This window comes from Myotis davidii, unplaced genomic scaffold (genome assembly GCF_000327345.1).
Source record: "Myotis davidii unplaced genomic scaffold, ASM32734v1 scaffold217, whole genome shotgun sequence".
Lineage (NCBI taxonomy): Eukaryota > Metazoa > Chordata > Mammalia > Chiroptera > Vespertilionidae > Myotis > Myotis davidii.
In genome coordinates, this window is record NW_006290034.1 from 6,493,191 (window position 1) to 6,515,890 (window position 22,700).

Consider the following 22,700-nt stretch of genomic DNA (forward strand, 5'->3'; position numbering starts at 1 on the left):
TGTGGGAGAGAAAGAGGACATTGTGTCCCCCACCCTGCAACTCCCGGAGGTGTCATGGCACTAGCCCGTTTCCTTCGCCATCTCCCCGGCCGGTGCCCTCGCCCCGCGCCGCCTGGGCGATGTGGGAGATGGGACGTCGCCTCTCTTTTCCGCTTGCCTGTCCCCAGACTCGGGTCAGCTCTCCCTTTGGGGGGCACGCGGAGAGGGGTGGCGGGTGGAGGGGATTCTCTGTCCCCCCTCCTGCGCTAGGAGGTGAGGGGAGGCGGCAGCGTGGCCCCGGGTCCAGGGTCCCCGCTCCCTTTATCCCCCCCGTGCGCCGGGCTGACATCTCTTCATCCCTCTCCGCCTCCCGGCCCCTTTCCCGCCCTCCTTCCCCGGTGTCCTCCGCAGCACGCCGCGTGTCCGCCCTGTCGGCGCTGCTTTCCTGGGGTCTGTCTCGGCTTCCCTGGATGTTGTTAGGGACGAGGTCCGCCTGATTCTTGTCTTCCTTCCAACTGGGGCTGGTAGGGGTGTCGTTTGCCCCCTCAACTCAGGAAGTGAAGGGACAGTGTCTTAAGCCGAATTGTGTAATTGACTGCTATGGGGAAAAGGTCTGCGGGAAGACACTTGTGCCTAAAAAAGGGGGGGGTGGTCTCATAGGGCGAAGAACCAGAGTTTAGGGGGCCTTTTGACTCCTTGGAGCCAATTACCGTGAGCAGTTAGGTGTTTTTTGGGGGGAGGGACGTACTGTCATTGCTTTGGAGGGAGGAGGGCATAAGGAATGAAAGGAGAGTAAGAGGGCAGGAGGTTAATGGGCCACGTCCTTACAGGTGGCCGCAGTGTGCTGCTTCCTGGGCGTGGGAGGAGGGCGCGTTCTGTTTTTAATCACAGCCCGAGTCGGGTAGCAGCTCCCCGTGCTCACCGGGGCTCCTACCTTCGCAGTCGCTGAAGGGCAGCCTCAGAAGGGATGCTGCTGGAAACAGGATTTGGAAACTTTCTTTTGGTTTCCTGTCAGCGTGTGGGGGTGGGCGTGCGTCTGTGTAGTTTTTCTTTTCTTTTGATGTAATTGATAATCTGCCACATTTTGACATAAAAAGCACTACTAGGTCAGGTCCCGAGCTCTTTTTTGCGTCTTTATTATGGTTTTCTGTAACACTGTTTTGAAATTATGTTTGCGTTGGTTGAAATTCTTTTTTCTTTTTTTTTAATTCTGGTGTTTCAGTGAATCTTGTTTCTTCTGTATTTTGAATTATGTACTGCAAACTATGATTACTAGTAGATGGACGTTTTTGAGGATCCTACAGTGCGTGGCATATGTAGGCACTCGGTATTTCTTGAATGAATTGATTACAAACATGTGCTTAGGTATTACATATCTTCTGTTCTTTTGAGAAGTAGCTTACATTTGAATATTGCATTTCACTTCCCAGATATAAAATAGTAATTCCTGACCTTTTCTAGGCCACTGATACCTTTGAGAATATAATGAAATATATAGGCACCGCAGAAAAAATAGTAATAGGCATTTATGCAGAAAATTTTGTATTCAGCTTCAAGGACCTTCTAAAGCCAACCATGGAAACTTGTCTCAAAAGTTTATTATTATGATGGAACTGAGTAGTATTCAGCTCCATATTAAAGTTGTTCAAAAGCCTTTATTTTCTGTGTGCCCTTAAGAATGACAGTATTTACACTTACAGATTAAACTTTGTGTCTTTGGGAACAAGACTTAAGAGTGATTGTTACTGCAGTTTTATGGGGCAAAGTTCTCATTTTAATAACTGTTACCAGGTCAGTAACAGTTACTAATGACTTCCAAGGAAATAAGATTGCTACAGTCGGAAGCTCAAAATCATAAACATGGTGGACTTACGATTTTTATTGTATAAACTTCTGAGCAATACGAACAGCACTTGAGAATGTTCATAAATCAAACGATTCAGTTTTCCTGTTCTCTTCCAAGCTTGTTAATATGTATGGTATTTCATGTAGTTAATAATTATTGTATCAGCACTCAATGTTAATTTAACGAGTGCTTTTTGAAGGTCTGTTGTAATAAAACAAAATCCTTACTGTCATAGAGTGTGTATTCTAATCAGGAGAGGGGCCATCACCACATACATAAAGAGTATGCCAGGTTTTATGAGCTGTGCAGAAGAGCAGAGAAGGTGAGGGATAGAGAAACAGGGTCGGGGAAGGATAGGTGGGAAGCCATGAGACTAGCCCCGAAACCTGACGGAAGTGAGGGTGTGTGCTTTTGGGGAAGAAGGTTACAAGCAGAGAGAACTGCAAGTGCAAAGACCCCTCAGTGTACTTTGCCTTTTTTAGAAAAACTAAGAGGTCAGGAAACAAGAGGGAAAGTGAGAGTTGAACTTGAGGTTAGAGAAGTAGTTGGGCCCCCCCCCCCCCATAAGGCCTTGTAGACTAGTCAAGAATTTTCAAGTTTACTATGAATCTATCTGATGTTGGGTATACAGGTAGTTTCCTTTTCCCCTGTTAAAATAACAAAACGAACACTTGTGTATGCAACTTTTTCTTTCTTTTGAAATATTTCCTTGGGATTGATTTCCAGAAGAAGGACTACAGAATCAAAGTATGTGGCTATACTTGTGTTCTTGGTGTTGTATCTGTGAATTCCTTCAAAGAGTAGGTTGTACTAGTTAAAGTGATAGCCACTGTTGTTGATCTTAAGTTTCATGCCAATGTCACCTGCATTGAGTATTATTATTTAATATTTTAAAAACAATTTTAGATTGTTAGGTTTAATTTTCTAATAGCTCATTTAGAGTTCATTTATTATTAGCTAATGATTAGAGATAGAGAGATGAATTAGACGGGGTCTCTGCCCTCAGGGAACTTTACATTCCGTCTTAATTTTTAATCTGATAGTTAAACAACTTCAGATCTTGCCAGTGTTCACTCATACTCATGAACTTTGTTCTGTCCCCTTTACACAGTTTTGGGTGACTGGTTAAGAGGGCAATTGATGACCTTTTATATACAAATCGGCATTCTAAGCAAGCATTTAATTTTTCAGTGATAATTTTTTTTCTTACAAAGGGATTTTTAAAATGGTATCTGCAGTTTGATTTCTGTTCTGTGTATCTTTAGAATTTTACAACTGTGACAGCCCTGTTTTCTTCTTTGCAATAAATTATGCAACTAGTACTTATTTGAGGACTCTCACAGTTGAATTTTTAAATTGTTGTAATTCTTTATAGTTACTCAAAACACAGAAACTGTTGTTTCTATTAAATAAGATCTGCATAGCAGCTTTGAAATTTTATTTAGTTTTTAAAGGAGGGTGTTACCAGTCTGTTTTGATAGAAATCATACCACAGTGAGGGCATTGCTCAGCATTTCTAGTTCTGAAATCCAGATGGCTTGATTTGCCATGACCTGGGAGAGTGGGTTGAACTAATAGAGTTACCTGCAAGCACCTAGCACTGTGTCTGTACATGCTAGGGACCCTGCAAATGTTCATTTAATTTAGCCTCAGATAACTCCTGAAGCTCCCAGTTATAAAATTCTCATTTTAGAAGTTCAGTAAAAATATCTCATATGTAGCATTTATATATCAATGGAGTGGTGAGTTTAAAATTATGAATACAACCCGGCCGGTGTGGCTCCGTTGTTGTGTCAATCTATGAACCAGGAGGTCACCACTCAATTCCCGGTCAGGACACATGCCTGGATTGCAGGCTCAATCCCCAGGGTTGGCCATGCAGGAGCCAGCCAGCCAATGATGTTTCTGTCTCGTCATTGATGTTTCTATCTCTCCCTCTCCTACTGAGATAGATGAAGCATCCATTTTTTCCTCCTTTTTTATGCACGAAATTTGGGGTAGATGTTATGTGCTTTTTCACTCTGTTCACAGAGATAATACTGGTCCATTTACATTTTGAATTTTTGTAATGGTGGTTATGGGTTTGCACTGAATGATTCACGTGTTCTCTGTCCAGTCCCCTTTACACAGTTTTGAGGTGACTGGTTAAGAGGGCAGTTTGTTTCCAAGTTAAATGATCCAGATGAGTAGTGAAGCTACTAGTATAAGCTTAGCCTATCATGATACTCAGATCAACAAGCAGTTCAATAGAGAACTATGCCATACTCTCATTTCTGCTGAAAATAGGCCTTTTGAGGTAGAAGGTACATGCATGTACCAATAAAAAAAGGAAATTGTATGTGATGATTAAGATAAAGTTGAAGCACGAAATAGTGTACTTTTATAAGTGCTCTAAAAGAAACACTTTATATAATTTTCAGAAGTCTGTGATATATATGTGGAGGATTGAATATTATGTTCTATGAAATTAACTTCAATCATTAGAAAAGTTAATGGCTTTGTTTTACTAATGACTTATTTATTTAGGCTGTATAAATTTAGACTAGATAAACCTGGGGAAAATAATTCTTTGCATATCTAGTTTTCCCTGATATAGTTTCCTATCTCTAGTCTATTTAGTTCACATTGATAGAGAGTGGTTCAAAGTGTGGAATGGTAAAGTTAACCAAATTTGGAATTAAATATGTAATCCCGTGTTAGGTTTTAAGATATATTTAAATTAAGCCATGTTTCAGAATAGGAATATACTAAACTGATAAAGACACTGTTGGATTAATTAAAACTTGAAATACCTTATGTTAAACTCTTTAAGTATATATATCTATAACATTCATGTTTGCTTGCAATATAATGTTGTATTCACTTGTTCTGGTTGTAAGAGAGGCACAAATAACTGGCTACAACTGTTTCTTTGGACAAATCCCAAATGCAGTTTGTGAGATTCTAAGTAAGCAATAGTAGGAAATTCTCTCTTATTGCAGATTGAACATTTCAGATTTGTCAGATGTGTAATCCAGAGAGTAAATTCATTCACTGTATTTTCAGTGATATTTTTAAATTCATTTACAAATAGAATCATTCTGTTCTAGACGAGTATTATATAAAACATTAAGCAAGCAACATAACTTAATTATTTTAGCAGTTGGAATTATAACACTATCTTGGATTTTATGTACTTTTCAGTATCTAGCCCAAATCACTGATGCTTTTTGAAATACCTTTTAAATTCCATCATATGCTGATGAAAATGTGGCATAATCTCATTAGTAGATTTTAGATTTAGTCATTGAACGATGTTTGATGTTAGGCTCCTTGATGGAAACTGAAATGTGAGGACTGTAGTTTCTATTTAAGGAATTTAGTCTAGTAATTTTGTTGTCAGAACCTGACATGTTCTATAAATAAATTTTGTATTTTCATTTTAGAATTAAAATAGAATCATGTTCATTTTCTTTTTTATTGTTTAAAGTATTACATATGTCTCCTTTTCCCCATTGATTCCCCCCCCCTATCCATTCCCACCCCTGAGGGCAATCCCTCACCACCCCATTGTCCGTGTCCATTGGTTATGCTAAGATGCATGCATACAAGTCCTTTGGTTGATCTCTAACACCCCTCCCCCCGCCCCTTGTCTCTGGATAATATTATTCTTTGTTTTACTTACTTACTTACTTATTTATTTATAGAATGGTTTACTGATTCCTAGAGAGAGAGGAAAGGAGAGGGGGAGAGAGAGAGAAAAACACTGATGTGAGAGCACTACATTGATTGGTTGCCTCCTGCATGCCCCCTACCAGGGATCGAGCCCACAACCAGACATGTGCCCTGATCAGGAATTGAACTGGCATCCTCCTGGTGCAGGGATGACACCCAACCAACTGGGCCATACCAGCCAGGCCATTTCTTTTTTTTTAAGTTCTCACCCAAGGACATTTTCATTGTTTTTTTAGAGAGAGGGAAAGCGGGGGAGAGGTATGTACCCTGACTATAGATGGAACCCAAGACCTTTTGGTGGATTTTATGATGCTCCTACTAACTGAGCCACACTGGCCAGGGCGTATATTCATTTTCTAAGTAAACTATTTTAAATGATCTCTTAGCTACTTAACAGCTATTTCTGTGGTCTTATTTTTTTTTAACAGCTTTTTAGTATTAGAGCAAACCAGTTTCCAATTTGTTTAAAACATAGTAAAATAAAAATTATTTGCTTTCTACTGCCTATTTTACTTCTGTCCAAGACTTTTATTTTTCAAATTGCTTTTCTGCGTATATGTCACATTGTGGGAAGTTTTGTTGTTGTTGGTTCTTTTTTCATTTTCAGCTAGCAAATTTAATTTTGTTTAATGTGAGTGTATTTTTGTGTGGGTTTTTTTGCAGTCCAGCTTAATATTTTTTCTACACTGATTAAAGTTATCCTGTGACTGAAGTTAACTATCCACTAGGACAGAAATGTGCATATAGACAAATGCATCACTGTGCATTTTTAGTGAATGTCGGTAGTTTGCCAGCTTTATTTTCAAGTTCCTCCCCCCTTCAGACCTGTGATGTACTTATAAGGCAACAACAGTATGTTTAGTTAATTTACAAAATGAGAATAGTTTTTCTGATTTTTCCATTTTGCATGTTTTGAGTTAGGATTAACTGGATGTTTATTATCCTGTATAATGAAAGCCTAATATGCTAAGTGTCCAGTCAGCTGTTCAACCAATCAAAGCATAATATGCTAATGATATGCTCAACCTCTTGCTATGATATGCACTGACCACCAGGAGGCAGACACTTTGACCGGTAGGTTAGCTTGCTGCTGGGGTCCGGCCAATTGAGACTGAGCGAGATGAGCTGGACATGCCCTGGAGCTCTCCCACAGTCCCTCCCAGGCTGGCCAACCTCCTGCATCCCTCCCCAGCCCTGATCGTGCACCGGTGAGGTCCCTCAGCTGGGCCTGCACCTTCTCACAATCCAGGACCTTTCGGGGGATGTCGGAGAGCTAGTTTCAGCCCGATCCCGCAGGCCAGGCCGAGGGACCCCACTGGTGCATGAATTCATGCACCAGGACACTAGTTCTCAATAGGCATACAGTAAAACAGTTCACTTAACTGTGATGCTTTCTGTTGGAGTATTGGCTGACTTTTAGTGAACCTGTGTAATTCCATGAATGCTACTGAGTCATGGATAACATTCTTTACACTATCTAAAGGTAAATGTGAATGTAATAGAAGCTGGAAACAAAACAAGTTTGCTGATTTCTTTACACTAGGAAATGTAGTTTCTGTTCCAAGTAATATGTTCTTGTTAGGTTCATTTTCAGTGGCTATAACTGCTTAAACATTGTTTTCCTGTTTAAAGTAATTTATGTTCCATTGTGGTAAATTTTGAAAAGAACATAAATGAAAGAAGTAATTGAAAATCACCTATAAACCTATCACCTAGAGATAATTACTACTAACATTTTAATAGTAACATTTTAATACATTTAGTACATTTTTCTAGTTTTTTCTTGCATGTACATATTTTTTTTCTTAAAAATTGGAATTAATGCTTTTATATAGGCTGTTTTGCTCCTACTTTTTTCTCTGAATAGAATATTGCTGTTCAACCTAGTGTGGGATTTTTAGGTCAATTCTTTATAGTATTTCTATCTATCTATCTATCTATCTATCTATCTATCTATCTATCTATCTAAAAGCCTAAGTGACCGTTTGACCCTCCAACCAATAGATATGATGCGCACTAACCACCAAGGGCAGACTCTCAACACAGGAGCTGCCAAGCGACAGCAACTTTGCAGAGTGCCCTCTTGCACTCTGGGGTCCCTTGGGGGATGTCAGATTGCCAGTTTTGGCCTAGTCCCCGCAGGCCAGGCCAAGGTATCCCACCGCTCACTCCACAGATGCCCTTCGAGCCCCAGTGTCTCCCTAGGTGCAGCTGGCTGGGGAGGGACCATGGGAGGTTGGCTCCAGGGTATGTCCCGCCTGTCTCACCCCACTGGCCACCTTCTAATTAATTTCCTTTGAGTGTGCACGAATCCGTGCACCGGATCTCTAATTTTAAATAATACTGGGGCAGACATTTTTGTACATTTGTCTTTGATTGCACCTTTGTGTTTTTCTTTCTTTCTTTAGGATAGATTCTCAGAAGTGGGATAACTGGATCAGAGGGTGGTTACCCTGTGTATAAGAGTTTGTCTCACTGCACCTTCAATGGCATTGAGTAGATCAGTTTTTATAATCTTTGCCAATTTGATAGATATCTTTTACAATTCTTGGGTGGGAACCACAAAATCCTCAGATTATGAATAATCTGTAAAACCATCATAGTGTATGATTGGTAATTTGTAGTCATCTTTGAAAAAGTTGGTTGGAATGAATTTCTTTGAAAATATTTTAGGTAAAAATTCTATATAATAAAAGCCTAATATGCTAAGTGTTCGGTTGTCCATTCAACCAATCAAAGTGTAATATGCTAATGAATGCTAAGGCCGCTCAACCACTCGCTATGACCTGCACTCACCACCAGGGGGCAGATAGTCAACTGGTTGACCAGTCGCTATGATGTACATTAACCACCAGGGGGCAGATGCTCCAACCAGTAGGTTAGCTTGCTGCTGGGGTCCGGCCAATTAGGACTGAGCGAGACAGGCTGGACATGCTCTGGAGCCCTCCCACGGTCCCTCTGCAGTTGGCCAACCTCCCACGTCCCTCCCTGGCCCCGATTATACAACAGTGGGGTCCCTTGGCCTGGCCTGCACCCTCTCGCAATCTGGGACCTCTCAGGGAATGTCAGAGAGCTGGTTTCGGCCCAATCCCGCAGGCCAGGCTGAGGGACCCCACTGGTGCACAAATTCGTGCACCAGGCCTCTAGTGTTCCATAAAAAGATACTCCTTGAGGTTACAATTTGAGCATTGTTTTTTATTGGGAAAAAATGGCATTTTAAAGTTCTCCCTTTACTAAAATGACAAACCTGAGAAAGCTTATAGCATGTAGTAAAACTTATGTAAAAAAATTATTTCACCTATATGGATGGGTTAGTCACATGGTTCAGAACTTAGTGTTTAGAGCAGTGGCTCTGGAGTTAGGCAACCTAGGTTCAAATCCTTGCTTTGCCACTTACTAAGTCCATGATTTGAGGCAACTTACTGTGTATGTAACTTAAGGTAACTTGCTAAATATATATGATTTGATATTTATGAAATTTGGCTTTCTCATCTTTAAAAGGGGAATAATAATTACTTCATAGGATTGTTGAGAGGATTAGAAATATTGTGTAAGACTGCTTGGCATGTAGTCGACATTTAATAAAAACTAGCTATTGTTAAATTTATTTTTTGTGTTTTGTTTTGCCAGTTTTGGTGGGTGGGGCAAGAGATGTCATTTGTGTGGCCTTGCCTACATGACAGTGCAAAATGGCCTTGAGAGATGCAAAATGGCCTTGAGCAATGGCAGCTGGAAGGGAGTGGTAGTAGATATTCTTTTTATTTGTATTTTTTATCGATTTATTTTTATTTATTTTTTTGAGGGAGAGAGAGAAACGTCGATTTGTTGTTCCACTCATTTATGCATTTATTGCTTGATTCTTGTATGTGACCTAATGGGATGCAACCCACAACCTTGACACACTGGGACAATGTGCTGACCAACTGAGCTACCCAGCCAGGGTGGTAGTAGACATGCTTTCTGGTAGGAATGGCATGAGCCAGGATAGAAAGTTCAGGACAAGTTGGAGAACAGGAGATTGATTTGACAGAAGCCTAAGCCTATATAATTAGTAAATGTGGCATTAAGTCCATAAAGATTGATTAGGGCTAGCTAGGCTTAAGAACTCATTGAATGCTAGATTGAGAAGTATAGACTTTATTCAGGAGTGCAAGAAGTTTTGATAGGGGGAAAATGACATCTTTTGGAAGATGAATCTAGCTACAGAGTTCAGAATTAATTGAGGAAGAAACAGACTGGAAACAAGGAGGCTGGTAATAATACAGGTAAGGCAGGATCTGAGAGTTTAAAGGAAACTAAAGAAGGTTTTGAGGGGAGTTGCTGGGAGTCACTGTTGTGAAAATCTGGCTCTTTAAGTGTACCCAGTTTGTCAAAAGAGAATTTGAGTCTAAAATACAGGCTCCATTGAGGTAGACAATGTCTGAGAGAAGATAGGACTCAATACACTTTGTTTGTTGCTACCTATTTTTAAAAATTGAAAGGTAAAAATTCCTGTTATTTCATTAATGAAAAGCATGCTTGTGCTATTCCTTTGACAAATTTGTAACTTTAGAAATTTTACTTATTTAGCATTTTGAGTTCTTAGTTAACAGGGAACCTTCACATTTAGACATTGGTACTTCTGGAGCTATCTTAAAATATGTCAGTGTACAGTGCAGTTCTTCAGTGTGTGGTCGTTCCAGCATTGGTGAATGTGACTAGACTTTAGAAGCATCAGTTGTGTGAGCAGAAGTGAAAAGTAAAGTACAGACTTCTAGTTTGGTAAGCAACTTAGAATGGAGAAGTTCTCTCCTTTCCCCTTAATTTATTAATTACAAACAAATTAGTTTGCTCATGCCATTCTTAGTCATTCTGGTACCTGGCTCTAGCTCTATGTTAATTGTACTTCCCACTTGGCTGAATAATACGTAAGCAAATTAGCTTAAAGATTGATATTAATATTTCTTTTTGACTCATAAGTAAACTCTCTGCAGCTGTGAATTATCTGCTCACTGTCTTTAATATTGCAAGTTGAGAAAAGAAGCAACCCCCATTGGTTTGTGATACTTTCAAGACGTTTGCATATTTTAAAGCATTGATTTGTTATACCTTTCTAAATGTTTCTTTTAGTTTTCAAATATTTTCTAAACTCAGAAATAAAGTCCTGTTAATTTTTATTCAAATCTCTTTCCTTTAAAAGTGTATTTGAAAATATTTTTAAATTATGGTCATGCACCATTTCTGTAGAGATGGACCACCAATGATGGTGCCATCAAATTGTAATGGAACTGAAAAATTCCTCCGCCTAGTGACAGCCATATCTCAATGCATTCATTACTCACCTGTTTGTGGTGATGCTGGTGTGAACAAGCCTGCTGCACATACAGTTATGTACAGTACAGAATACTTGATCATGATGAACGGTTGCTGGTTTATGTATTTACTATACTGTTAATTGTTTTTTTAGAGTGTACTCTCTCTACTTATAAAAAAGTTTGCTGTAAAACAGCATGCCAGGTTATGCTGGCAGCAGCCTCTCATTTCACGTGTTCACTTCGTTTCTTGATTGCATCAATCTGCCTTGCATTTGATTTAATCTCGTGTAATTTTAAAATTTTGTGTAGCAAACATGCACTTAATTTAAAAAAAAAAAGTCTATAGTTACGTGCAGTAATGTCCTCGGCCTTCACAGTCACTCACCACTCACTGACTGACTCACCCAGAGCAACTTCGAGTCCTGCAAGTTCCATTCATGATAAGTGCCCAATATAAGTGCACCATTTTCCATCTTTTATATCGTATTTGTACTCTATCCTTTCTGTGTTTCGCTATACGAATATTTACCATTGTGTTACAGTTACCTACTGGACAGGTGTGTAGTCTTAGAGCCTATGTGGGTCGGAGGCTATGCCATCTCGGTGTTATAAGTGCACCCTGTGTGCACTCTATGATGCTTGCACAATGACAAAATCTCCTAATGACCCATTGCTCAGCACCTATCCCCATCATAAAGCAGCACTTGACTGTAATAAGCAAATATAGCACACTAGAGGCCCGATGCACAAAATTTGTGCAAAAGTAGGCCTTCCTTCACCCCGGCTGCCGGCACTGGCTTCCCTCTGGCTCCTGGGATCTGGGCTTCCCTCGCAGCCCCAGCTTCATCAAGAAGGTTGTCCAGAAGGACATCCGGTCTAATTAGCATATTATGCTTTTATTATTATAGATAATATTGGGGATAGCGTGTGTTACTTTTTATAAATACTGTGTTTTTCTAATGAAACTTCAAAAGCCCAGATTTGGTCAACTGAGTGATACTTCATTTACTAAAGGGACTCCAGAGAGTCAAAAGAGTGTTTTAATGTCTCAAACTATAACATCTTAGTTGAGTCTATTTCGAATTGGTTCGAAGATATTTCTGTTTGTCAACAGAAATCAGAACTACAGCCACTCCCCTAAGGCTGATTACTCTTACCCTTCCCTCCTCCTCCCCAACCATAGCTGAGTGTAGGAGCTTCCCTGGTCTGGGCCATTTTGGCACTGTCACTATGCTGGCATTTGTGGCCTTCCCAATATGTATGTCTTACATTCTTAGAAGTCTGCTTGCATTTTGGCAGGAAAAATAAGTTATGAATAAGATTGAGTGGCTCATGATACACTGTTATAAGAAAATTCACAATTTTATATGTTAATTATACCTCAAAGCAGAAATTTAAAAAAAATTTATTTTTTACGTGAGTTGACATATGAAGTGTGTGAAACATGAATAGACTTTCTATTCTAGTCTCAAAAAGTTGAAATAAAAGAGCATAGGGCCTTTTCTTGAAGGTAAAGCCCTTACATCTCATTTAATCTGCACAGCAAATCTTTTAAATAGATATTGTCCATTTTTTACAGATGATGAAACTCAAAGTAATTATATAATCTATGAAAATTAACAAAATAAAAAAAAAGAAAAGAAAAATAAACTAAAATTTCTATAGGGAATAATGCTGACAGTAAACTACCAGAAGCAGGGACTGCCATAGAAAAGCATAAAATAGATGATCAATAAATATTTGTATTTTGCCTGCATTACAAGTATGAATGAATGAATATGAATTAATGTTCATTACAAATATGAATGAATGAATATGAATTTTAGTGAATGAATGGATCAGTAGGTGAATGATAGAAGACAGCCTTTAACTCAATAATTTTTTCTTCAGTGCAGAACAACATTTTTCTTTCAGATGAGTCTAGAACATTTTTCACAAACAATTGAATTCACCTTTCTTTTTCTCTGTACAAAAGTCCCTCTTCTCTCATGTGGTTTAAGTTACTTAAAATAAATCACACAGTAAAAATCCTGAAGAGGGAAATAAAGACCAGAGACATGGAAAGCATCACTTTCACTTAGATTTTAACTAAGTCGTATGTAATGTTATCAGTCTGTAATGTTATATCTGCGTTAGACCCTTCTTTTCACATTCAGGATGTCATCTTTTGGTTCTGTTTGTATCTCTTAATTTTTTAAAATTTACTGTAGTTGTCTGAAATAAAATTATATAACAGTAGTCAAAATAATTATGTAGCCAACATTAGTTGACCATCTAATCTCTATTTCAGTTGTGTGGGGGGCATGTGTTTCTGTTTTCTATTAGTACAACAAAGTGTGGTTTGTTCAGAAATATGATCTGATAATTTAATAGGGTTAAAATACATAATGTGACAAGTATTATTTTCAACTGATGTTAATACCTGGACAGACTAGTAATGTGAGTCTCTAAACTGCATATTTATACAGTTTCTAATTCTTTAATGATTCAATATCTTAATAAATTTAAGATTAGAATTCTTTTAAATGAATATGGAACAGTAATGGATACCAGGGATGAAAGTAGATGCAGATAATCGAGAGATTGAAAGAAACTATTTTAGTGGAAGGCTGCAAAAGGAAGGGTTTACAGGATTTGCAGGTGGAAGTTGCTATGCTAGATTGTGGGAAGTAAATTTATTTTTACAAAAGGAAGTGAAATTGGTGAAGTGTGAGGGCTCTGAGGAGATAAATTAATGTTGAATGAGTAGAAAGAACCCTGTAGGTTAATATGGTGGCTTATAGGGACCTTCAGAGATGATTTGATGACTCTCACAAATCATGACACTCATGAAGTAGGGATCTGTCATGTTGGTTTGAGTAGAAATTACAATAAACTTAGAACGAAGAGGGCAGTTTTTGTAGACATATTTTAGAATTTGTTTATAGATGTGAGACTAAGGCTATAATATGACATGTTTATAAAACATAACTTTACGCCCTAACCGGTTTGGCTCAGTGGATAGAGTGTCGGCCTGCGGACTGCAGGGTCCCAGGTTCGATTCCGGTCAAGGGCATGTACCTTGGTTGCGGGCACATCCCCAGTAGCGTGTATGCAAGAGGCAGCTGATCGATGTTTCTCTCTCATTGATATTTCTAACCCTCTATCCCTCTTCCTTCCTCTCGGTAAAAAATCAATAAAATATATTAAAAACAAACAAAAACTTCACATGGTGACTGGCATTTAAATTAAAATTAATCCATTAAAAAAAACAAAAAATAACATAACTTTATATGATATTTTGGGTTCTTGATATCCTCAAAATGCTCTTTTTGTTTTTTGTTTGTGTGTGTTTTGTTAGCTTTCTATATGATAGCATTTTTAGACTGCTCTTTTGTCTTACCCCTCTGCTGTCCATTCTAATCATACAGGGTGGGGCAAAAGTAGGTTTACAGTTTTTCATATGGAAAATAAGAATAAACTCTGTTTCACATACAGCTGTAACCTATTTTTGCCCCACCCTGTATAATCAGTTTAGTAATGACATACATAACCCCCTGGTATGAGATTATCATGCTTCAGAAGATTCTGCATATAAACTACCAGTATCAATGTGGTAGAACTTATGTAAGTGTTATTATTTAAGAATATCAGATTAGCCTGGCTGGTGTGGCTTGGTGGTTGAATGTTGACTTATGAACCAGGAGATCCCAGTTCATTTCCTGGTCAGAGCACACGCCCAAGTTCTGGGCTTGATCCCCATTGGGGCGTGCAGGAGGCTCGCTCTCTCCCTCTCCCTCCTTATCTGAAAAAAAAAAAAAATCAGATTAACTTAAAAACCATGTGCAAGTGAGTTTGGAAGTTGAATCTTATGTCTCAAACCCATATTTAGTTGTTTGTTTATATTTTTCAATATTAAGTTATTTTGATGGTATTTCTTTTACGTCTATGTTATAAGTCTGGAACTTAAGTGACTCAAAATTGGTCAAATAGTATACTTCTTGAAAAAAAGTGTGCCTTTTGAATATTGAACAGCACACTTTGAACAAACTCCATTGTAAAACATCCCTTTGAATTTTAAATAAATTTTAGTAACTTCTTATATTCAAATGTCATAATTTTTACATTGGAATATGATAGCATTATAATTCAAGGATCAATCAAAGTCTGCAGTTGAAACCTTGAGCAGGAGGGTTACAGATGATGTAGTTATTCTATTATTCCCATTATGCTTTAGACTTGGGCTTCTGTCATACAGAACAAGTTTGAGATTGTGACATACTCAGGGCCATCTGCTTGCTGTGTGTGTAAGCAAATAGGCCTTTGACACTGGAAGTGAAGAATCATCACTTGTGGTGTTCTTAGCTGGCTCTGCTTAGGCTCGAATGTGCTGGGCTCAGCCTGTGTTTACAGTGAATGGTCACCGTTTTGGTCTTTTGCAACTGTAACACTTCCATAGCCATGTGTTTAATGTCTTCTGTGTGTTGACGTGCTGAAGATGGAATTGTGAAATTTTTTAGTAGTGCAAAGAAAATTCTACTTAATTAGCAAAACTTTAAAATTATTTTTTAAAACATTCAAATACTTCCAAAAGAGAGTGAATTCTTTAGATGAAAGGCCCACCATCACGTTTCCATCTTGTGGTTAATTTTCACAGTATAACAAACTATTTTTTGGTCCAAAGTGCTTTGTAGAAAATCAGTCATGTAATTGCATTTGTCTGCACTATTTTTTAAAAACTTCTGTATTGTTATGGGAGAAAAAGCTGATTATCAGTGTTTTCATAGTGTGATTGCAGTTCTTATTTTTACAAAATGTTTATTCATATGTAGAATATAGGCTGAAAGGAAATACCAAAAAGATCAAAGTTATCTTGAATTGGGATTACAGGTGATTTATTTTCCTCCTTAAACGTCTTTTCTGAACTTTATACATTATTCATGTATCTTATAATTAGAAAATGAAAGGTCTAAAATGAATTTATTATAGAATATGAAATTAAATTTAGTAAAGCTTTTAAGATGAAGATTCTTAGGACATAACGGCTTTACAAATGAATTAATAAACAGTGTATTCCTGAGATGGAATTATGTAATGATAAAATCTGTACTTATAAACAAGCAAAATTAGGTTGCCATTTTCTGGGTGTAGGGAATGAGCTTGGGAAAAGTATTTTACCATTGATAGGAAGACAGACTTTTGTTTGATTCTTCTAACTCAGGTTTGCCTCAGTTACATTAATTTATATACTGTTTTATGGATAATTATTTAATTATAGGATATAAACTTATTTACATGAGTAATATGCCAAGTATCACTTTGAATATTTGGTCATAAGAATGTATTTGTGGTCAGCAAGCAAAACACTCCGTGGAAGTTTGCATATAGTACCTATCAGTTGTTACTGCACCTCTATTTCTCCGTGGTTTTTTCTCATCTGTAAAATGGAAAAAGAACAGTACCCATTTTTTATACATGTTTGAGGACTAAATAAGTATGCCTGGTATACTTATTTTTTATACATGTTTGAGGACTAAATAAGTATGCCTGACACACAAAAAGCACTCAAATATTATTATTATTATTATTATTATTATTACAATCAACAAGTTGGCATTGATGTCTGTAAGAAATTGAGAGTAGAAGATCTCTAGGGACTGGAGCAATAGTCTCTGCTTTACATCCATTCACTGGTTTGACTAACCCTGTGTATTCTCCGTTAGTTAAGTGGGACTGTTAGCTATGCACTTAGTTTTATTACTTATGTATACAATTAATCTTGGCATTTGTGGTTTAATGTTTTAGACTCAATATTTAACATGGGAGATTTGTAATTTGGTGTAGGGACAGTTTTGCATAATTCAAGACTGGCATGCCAAATAAGTATGTGAACTAGAGAATTGAGCATCCCAGTTATTACCCAGTAGTGACTTTGGTTCCCTAACTTGTTTAATTTTCATCATGGGATTAAAACCTGTGTTTCTGTGTGAATAATGGTGCCTTGAGAAAGCCAGTTTTTAATGCTGGTTTTTGCAGATTTAATTGAAGTGAGTTTAGTGGCATAATTTATAAATATTGCTTATTTCTTATATATTCTTTACATTGCCTTATGCCCAGTAAGATAATGAATAATGGGGTATGTTTGATTGGTTTGTGAAGAAATTTGAATCTTCAAGTTCCATAAAGGAAAGGGAGGAGTTTAGCAAGGATTCCTAGATTTCTGGGCACTTGGGTTATTTTATATTTTTCACGTTAATATATAATTTAAAAAATTTCTTAAACCAAATTAAAACCTGTCTGGATTTCATGAAATTTTTACATGGAGTGATATAAATATGCTTCCTTTGATAAAAGCCACTGGCCCCATCCATGGAAATATTGATTATATTAGGTCTGCAGTAGGGCCAGGAATCTGTAGTTTACTTCTCCAGGCGACCCACCGGCCCCCGCCCCAATGATTCTGATGAAGTGTTTTTCAAGTTATTTGTTATCATCACTTGCTCCTCCCCCCACCCAGCCTTTTAAAGTATTTTTTTCTTAACTGTCCCCCTTATGAAATTTTCATACCACAGTTGTACTATATATTCCTTTATTGTATATTAAACTGTGTTTTATACACTAAAAGAGTTAAGGGATTTTTGTTTTGTTTCCCCCCCACCCACCCACCCAAGAGCCAGTTTTCACCCACTTGGGGGCAATATTGCCCCTGTTGAGAATGTATACAATAAGCTAAAAGAAAAGTCACTCCCAGCTTGTTAACATTTTCGTATACATCTTTCCCAGTGATTTTTCAATGCATATATTTTTTATTTTAAAAAAAAGAGATCAGATGCATAATATCTTATGCTCCCTTGTAGAAATATATTGTGATTTTTCATGAAAAATATATTTTAATAGTGTCATATTTAATGGATAAATAATGTCAATGCATAGTATTCCGTTAAGTGAATTTGCCATCATTTCTTTAAGTGATTCCCTATAGTTTTTAATTTTTTACTATAAAAGCTGTGCTGTGAATATCATTATATTTGAATTTTAAGATTTGGGGTATGTATAACTTAGAAAATGAAAGTCCCTTTTCCTAAGGACTTCCACTGTTAATGTGAATATTTATTAAAGAATAATAGATTGACCTTTAACTATGGCAGATTGCTTTTTTGCTTAAGGTATTTTGGTCATCTTTTCAAATCACTATATATAATTCTACCTTACTATTTTTAGCAATATTCTGCTGTATGATGTACAGTAATTTATTCATTCTTCTAGTGAAAGATCTTTTTTCCCCTAGGCTTTTTGTTTTTGACATACGTTTTTGTTTGCATGTGTTTTTCTGTACCATAAATTTCCATTTGTGGCAGAATTACTGGGTTATTTAACAATTGGAAGCACTTTATATGCTTGAGGCTTTCTTTAGGCTTTTTCTTCTTTTTCATTTCTTTGTTTGACTATTATATCTGGATATAGGAAATGTTACATTAAGAAAGCAGATGTGCCTGTATTTTTTTCAGATTACAAGTTACAGTTTTAAGTTTGGCTAGTTTGGGGTGTTTGTTTGTTTGTTTGTTTGTTTAAAGACAAGTACATGTATTTTAACTAGATCGGAATAATACAGATTTTTGAGGATTTTCATGTTTAGGCTTGAGACATTTTATTGCCTGGCAGTGATTCAGAACCCTAAAAGCACCCGACTTGCAAAGTGAACAAGTAAGCTTTTGAGCTGGGAGCTTTCTGGGAATATCTGGAACTACACGTTTCTATCAGAGATGCCTTTTAATGTTGGGTTTATTGATTGAAGTATCTTAGGCACATACTCTCTCTGCTCTCTAACTTTTATTCCTCTTAGGAGGAGATATATTATCTCTTTTTGCATTACTGGTAATGTCCTTATTTTAGATATCTTATACGTTCCTGCTAATTTTTACAGAGTTCCTTTACATATTGTCTTCAGAATTATTCAGGCATTTCTCTGAGGCTTACAGTCTCGTAAAGCTCAAAAATATCAGAACACTATATTAAGAAGCACTTCTGTGAATCAGCACCTGACTTTTACAGCCTCAATCTGATTAGTGTTTGCAGGATTCAAGCAGATTTCTTTATGGAAAACCATTAAACATTGAAAAAAATTACACTTTATCAAAGTAGAAAGGTTTTTCAGTTTAGAAAAACACTAATTTTTTGAGGCAGCTGATTCTATCATGAGCTAACCTTGTTATTTTAGACACATGCTTGAATGAGACTTTCAAATGGCTTTAATGTTCTCAAAGAATCAGTTTACCACTAATTATAATAAATACTAGAGGCCTGGTGTACGAATTCGTGCACGGGTGGGGTTCCTCGGCCTGGCCAACGATCGGGGCCGATGGGTGGGGGTGCCTGCTGGGGGAGAGGAACCGTAGGTAGTTGGCCAGCCAGCCAGGGGGAGGGAGTGCAGGAGGTTGGCTGGATGGCCCCGCCCCCCTCCCCCCATTGGGTGATCAGGGGGGCCGGCTGGCCAGGTGGGAGGGACTGCAGGAGATTGGCCCCAGCAGCAAGCTAACTAATGGCGAGTTCCACAAGGAATCAGGCTTCCTCTTCCCTCTTGTCTGGGTCCAGGTGCAGGTGAACCAGATTCGGGGCTCTAAGGGCAGCAAGGTCTGGGTCATAGCTACTGGCTGGTTGTCTGGTCGTTCCAGTCGTTTGGTCTTTAACTGTCACTTAGGCTTTTATATATATAGATAATAAATGATATTCAGTACCTGGGCAATTCAGACAGGACTGTTTCCTGAGAGTAGCCTCTTAGAGTTGAGTTGTCATCATAGCTTGTTTATTATGCTTCTTACAGAGGTTTCCCTTGCTTTGGGGCATGGTTCTTCATCTAGCAAAGTGGATAAACAAGTGTTTTCCCACATGATAGTGGTAGTTTTTTGCATGGTATGTTTTAAAAAATTGGCATCTCACATGTGACTTTTTGTCTATTGAGGCTTGCCGTTTAACCAGGTTAGAGATTTTATTCTTTGGTGCAGAATTTAACTTGACCATCTTGTGAAACTGGTTCCTTTACTCAGGATGACAGCAGCAAGCATGACAACCCACGCTTGAGCACTAGATCCTTATGACTTTAAACCTTTGGCCAAGCATGTCTGATTGCTTAGATACTGCCTTACCACCCCCATTGCCTAATTCTTGGTTTTCTGAAGCCTGAAGCCATATCGGAAACTTCAAATTCTATTAAATGAATAGTCCACAGGAGGATATTTGATTTTAACTAAATGTTATGTGAGTTTATTATTGATTATAAAAGTTAGAATGTGTGATAGGCATTGGTATTTGTAAATGTTTCCATTTTACTATTTCTCATTTTTAAAAATACTTTCCCCTCACACAAAGTATTGTGATAAATTAGTACCCAGTAAGACTTTCAGTACAGGCATCTGGTGGAAAAGTTTCTTTAGTAGGTTTGTTTATAGTACACATTTTCACTGCACATAGAAGTGGCGGATTTTATGTTTTGTGTCCCAACAAAAAGTAAACTGCTTTTCAAGAAAGCATCAAGTAATTTTTACTAGCTATTTAGTAATTTTCCTATTCAAAGTATAATTAAAGTAATCCTTAAACATCATTTTATTCCCACTTTTAAAAATAAACTCATTATTTTTAAACAATACATTATAAAGAAATACAGATCGAGTAAAAAGTACAAAGAAGAAAATATGATAGTTTTAAGTTTGCTCTGTGTCCTTATAGGAATTTCCTATCTAAGAATACATGCATATACAGAAATATTTAGTTTTGTTTTCATACCTGCTTTTTTTCCCTTTAAGTTGTCAGATACAGAGGTGATACATGAAGACTAGAAGTGTTCTTTACTAGCGTGCTGGGGCACCAAATAAAAGCTTCATTTTCACAGACAAGGTTTTTCAAGTTCCTCCATGTCTACCCTTGCTCTTCTCATCACCTGTATTTTTTTTAACCACCATTCTTATCCTTGAATGGAGAAAAGTGGTGGGTCTCAGTCTGGGCTGAGCTCTACAAAAGAATTAATGGAGAAGATTTGAGAAATATCCATATCCTGGCTCCACAGTTCAGAGATTTTGTTTAATTGATGATGATGAGGCAAGACACATGGGAAGAGTACATGCTTTATCTTAGCCTGCATCAAGCTTGCCTGAGCTTCTGGGTTCCAGTATGGTTTGAGGAAAGGCAATGATTGAAGCCAAGGAGGTTGGATTCCTCAGCTTTCTGCCTTCGAGAAAGAAGATAGGCACAGGTCTTTGTAACCCTTCCAGTTCTCTACGAAGTGCACGCCACAGACATCATTTATTCTAGTGTGGGTTCACTATAGAGTGTCACACTTCAGTTCTAGGGAGAATCAGCATCATTAATGTAGGACAGATTCAATAGACAAGATGAGTGATAAAGCAGTGTGGTGTTGTGGTTAACCACACAGATGCTAGAGCCAAACTGCCTGCCTGAGTTGTAGTCCTGGTTCTGTAATTTATGTTGACCGTGGGCAAGTTTGTGTTGGCCTCTCTGCTTCATCTACAAAATGGGGATGATAGTCTCCACCTAATAGGTATGTTGCAAAGATTACAATTTTTAATAGATGTACAGTGCTCAAAGCAGTATTTTGTACATGGCAAATACTTAATGAATAATACAAATGTTCTACCCTCTTTTCTACATATCCTACCCTTTTAATGCTTTCTCCAATGAGTTAAAGCAGGGGTCAGCACACTTTTCTGGAAGGGCCAGATGATAAATACTGTAGGTTTTTAGGGTCATACAGTCTCTGTTGCAGTACTCAATTCTGCTGTTAAAGGGCAAAAGCAGCCTTAGACCACATGTATAAACAAATGAGCATGGCTGTGTCCACTTAAATTTGAATTTCACATAATTTTTATGTGTCATGAAGTACTCCTTTTCTTCTGATTAAAAAGCATTTAAGAAAGTACAAGCTGCCCTGACTGGTTTGACTCAGTGGGTAGAGCGTCGGCCTGCGGACTGAAGGGTCCCAGGTTCGATTCCGGTCAAGGGCATGTACCTTGGTTGTGGGCACATCCCCAGTAGTGGGTGTGCAGGAGACAGCTGATGTTTCTCTCTCATCGATGTTTCTCTCTATCCCTCTCCCTTCCTCTCTGTAAAAAATCAATAAAAATATTTTTTAAAAAGTAAGTACAAGCCATTCTTACAGGCCACACAAAAATAGGCAGTGGATCAGATTTGGTCTGCTGGTCATAGTTTACTGATCCCTGAAGTAGAGTAAAGGAACCTGCACAACAACTGTAGACACCCTTTCTTAAGCATGCCTTCATTTCTCAATTTCCCCATACTTTGAAGGAGTCTAGAACAGCGGTCGCCAACTTTTTGGACCTCACGGATCACTGGTGGATGACCGCTGATCTAGAATATTCAGGTTTAGAACTTTAAAAATTCTACTCCCAGATTGATCTTAAACTATTAGCATATTGTGTGACACAGTGAACTCTTTGGGGACTCTGTCCTCCTCAAACAGTGACATACAGTATATAATTGTACTTAAGATTTTTTTGGGTGCAAGCAACAGAAACAGATTTTGTCTTATTCTCAGCAACACTGTAGTAGGTGTTTGTGTTAGGGTTCTCCAGAGAAACAGGCCAGGAGGATACATGCACATGCACACACATACACCATACATATACATACACATTTTGTGTGTGGTTGAGAGAGAGAGACTTAGTTCAAGGAACTGGAATATGTGATTATAGGGCAGTGATGGTGAACCTATGACACGCATGTCAGAGGTGACACACGCACTCATTTTTTTGGTTGATTTTTCTTTGTTAAATGGCATTTAAATATATAAAATAAATATCAAAAATATAAGTCTTTGTTTTACTATGGTTGCAAATATCAAAAAATTTCTATATGTG

General features: G+C 37.8%; 1 protein-coding gene across 3 annotated transcripts in view; it reads left to right on the plus strand.

Annotated features, from left to right (window-relative positions):
• The first annotated feature begins 101 nt into the window (after positions 1 to 101).
• RAP1A (RAP1A, member of RAS oncogene family) overlaps positions 102 to 22,700 on the plus strand; it is a 60,059-nt gene continuing 37,460 nt past the window's right edge. Inside the window, exon 1 of one of the 3 annotated variants that reach the window (XM_006763007.2) lies at positions 102 to 173. Coding sequence is in view for 1 of the 3 variants with exons in the window: in XM_015563437.1 (XP_015418923.1) it covers positions 8,026 to 8,039 (14 nt within the window). In the remaining 2 variants the exon portion in view is untranslated. Of the gene's footprint in view, positions 174 to 7,965; positions 8,040 to 22,700 lie in introns of those variants that run through there. The other 2 variants (XM_006763006.2, XM_015563437.1) reach the window with 2 other exon arrangements.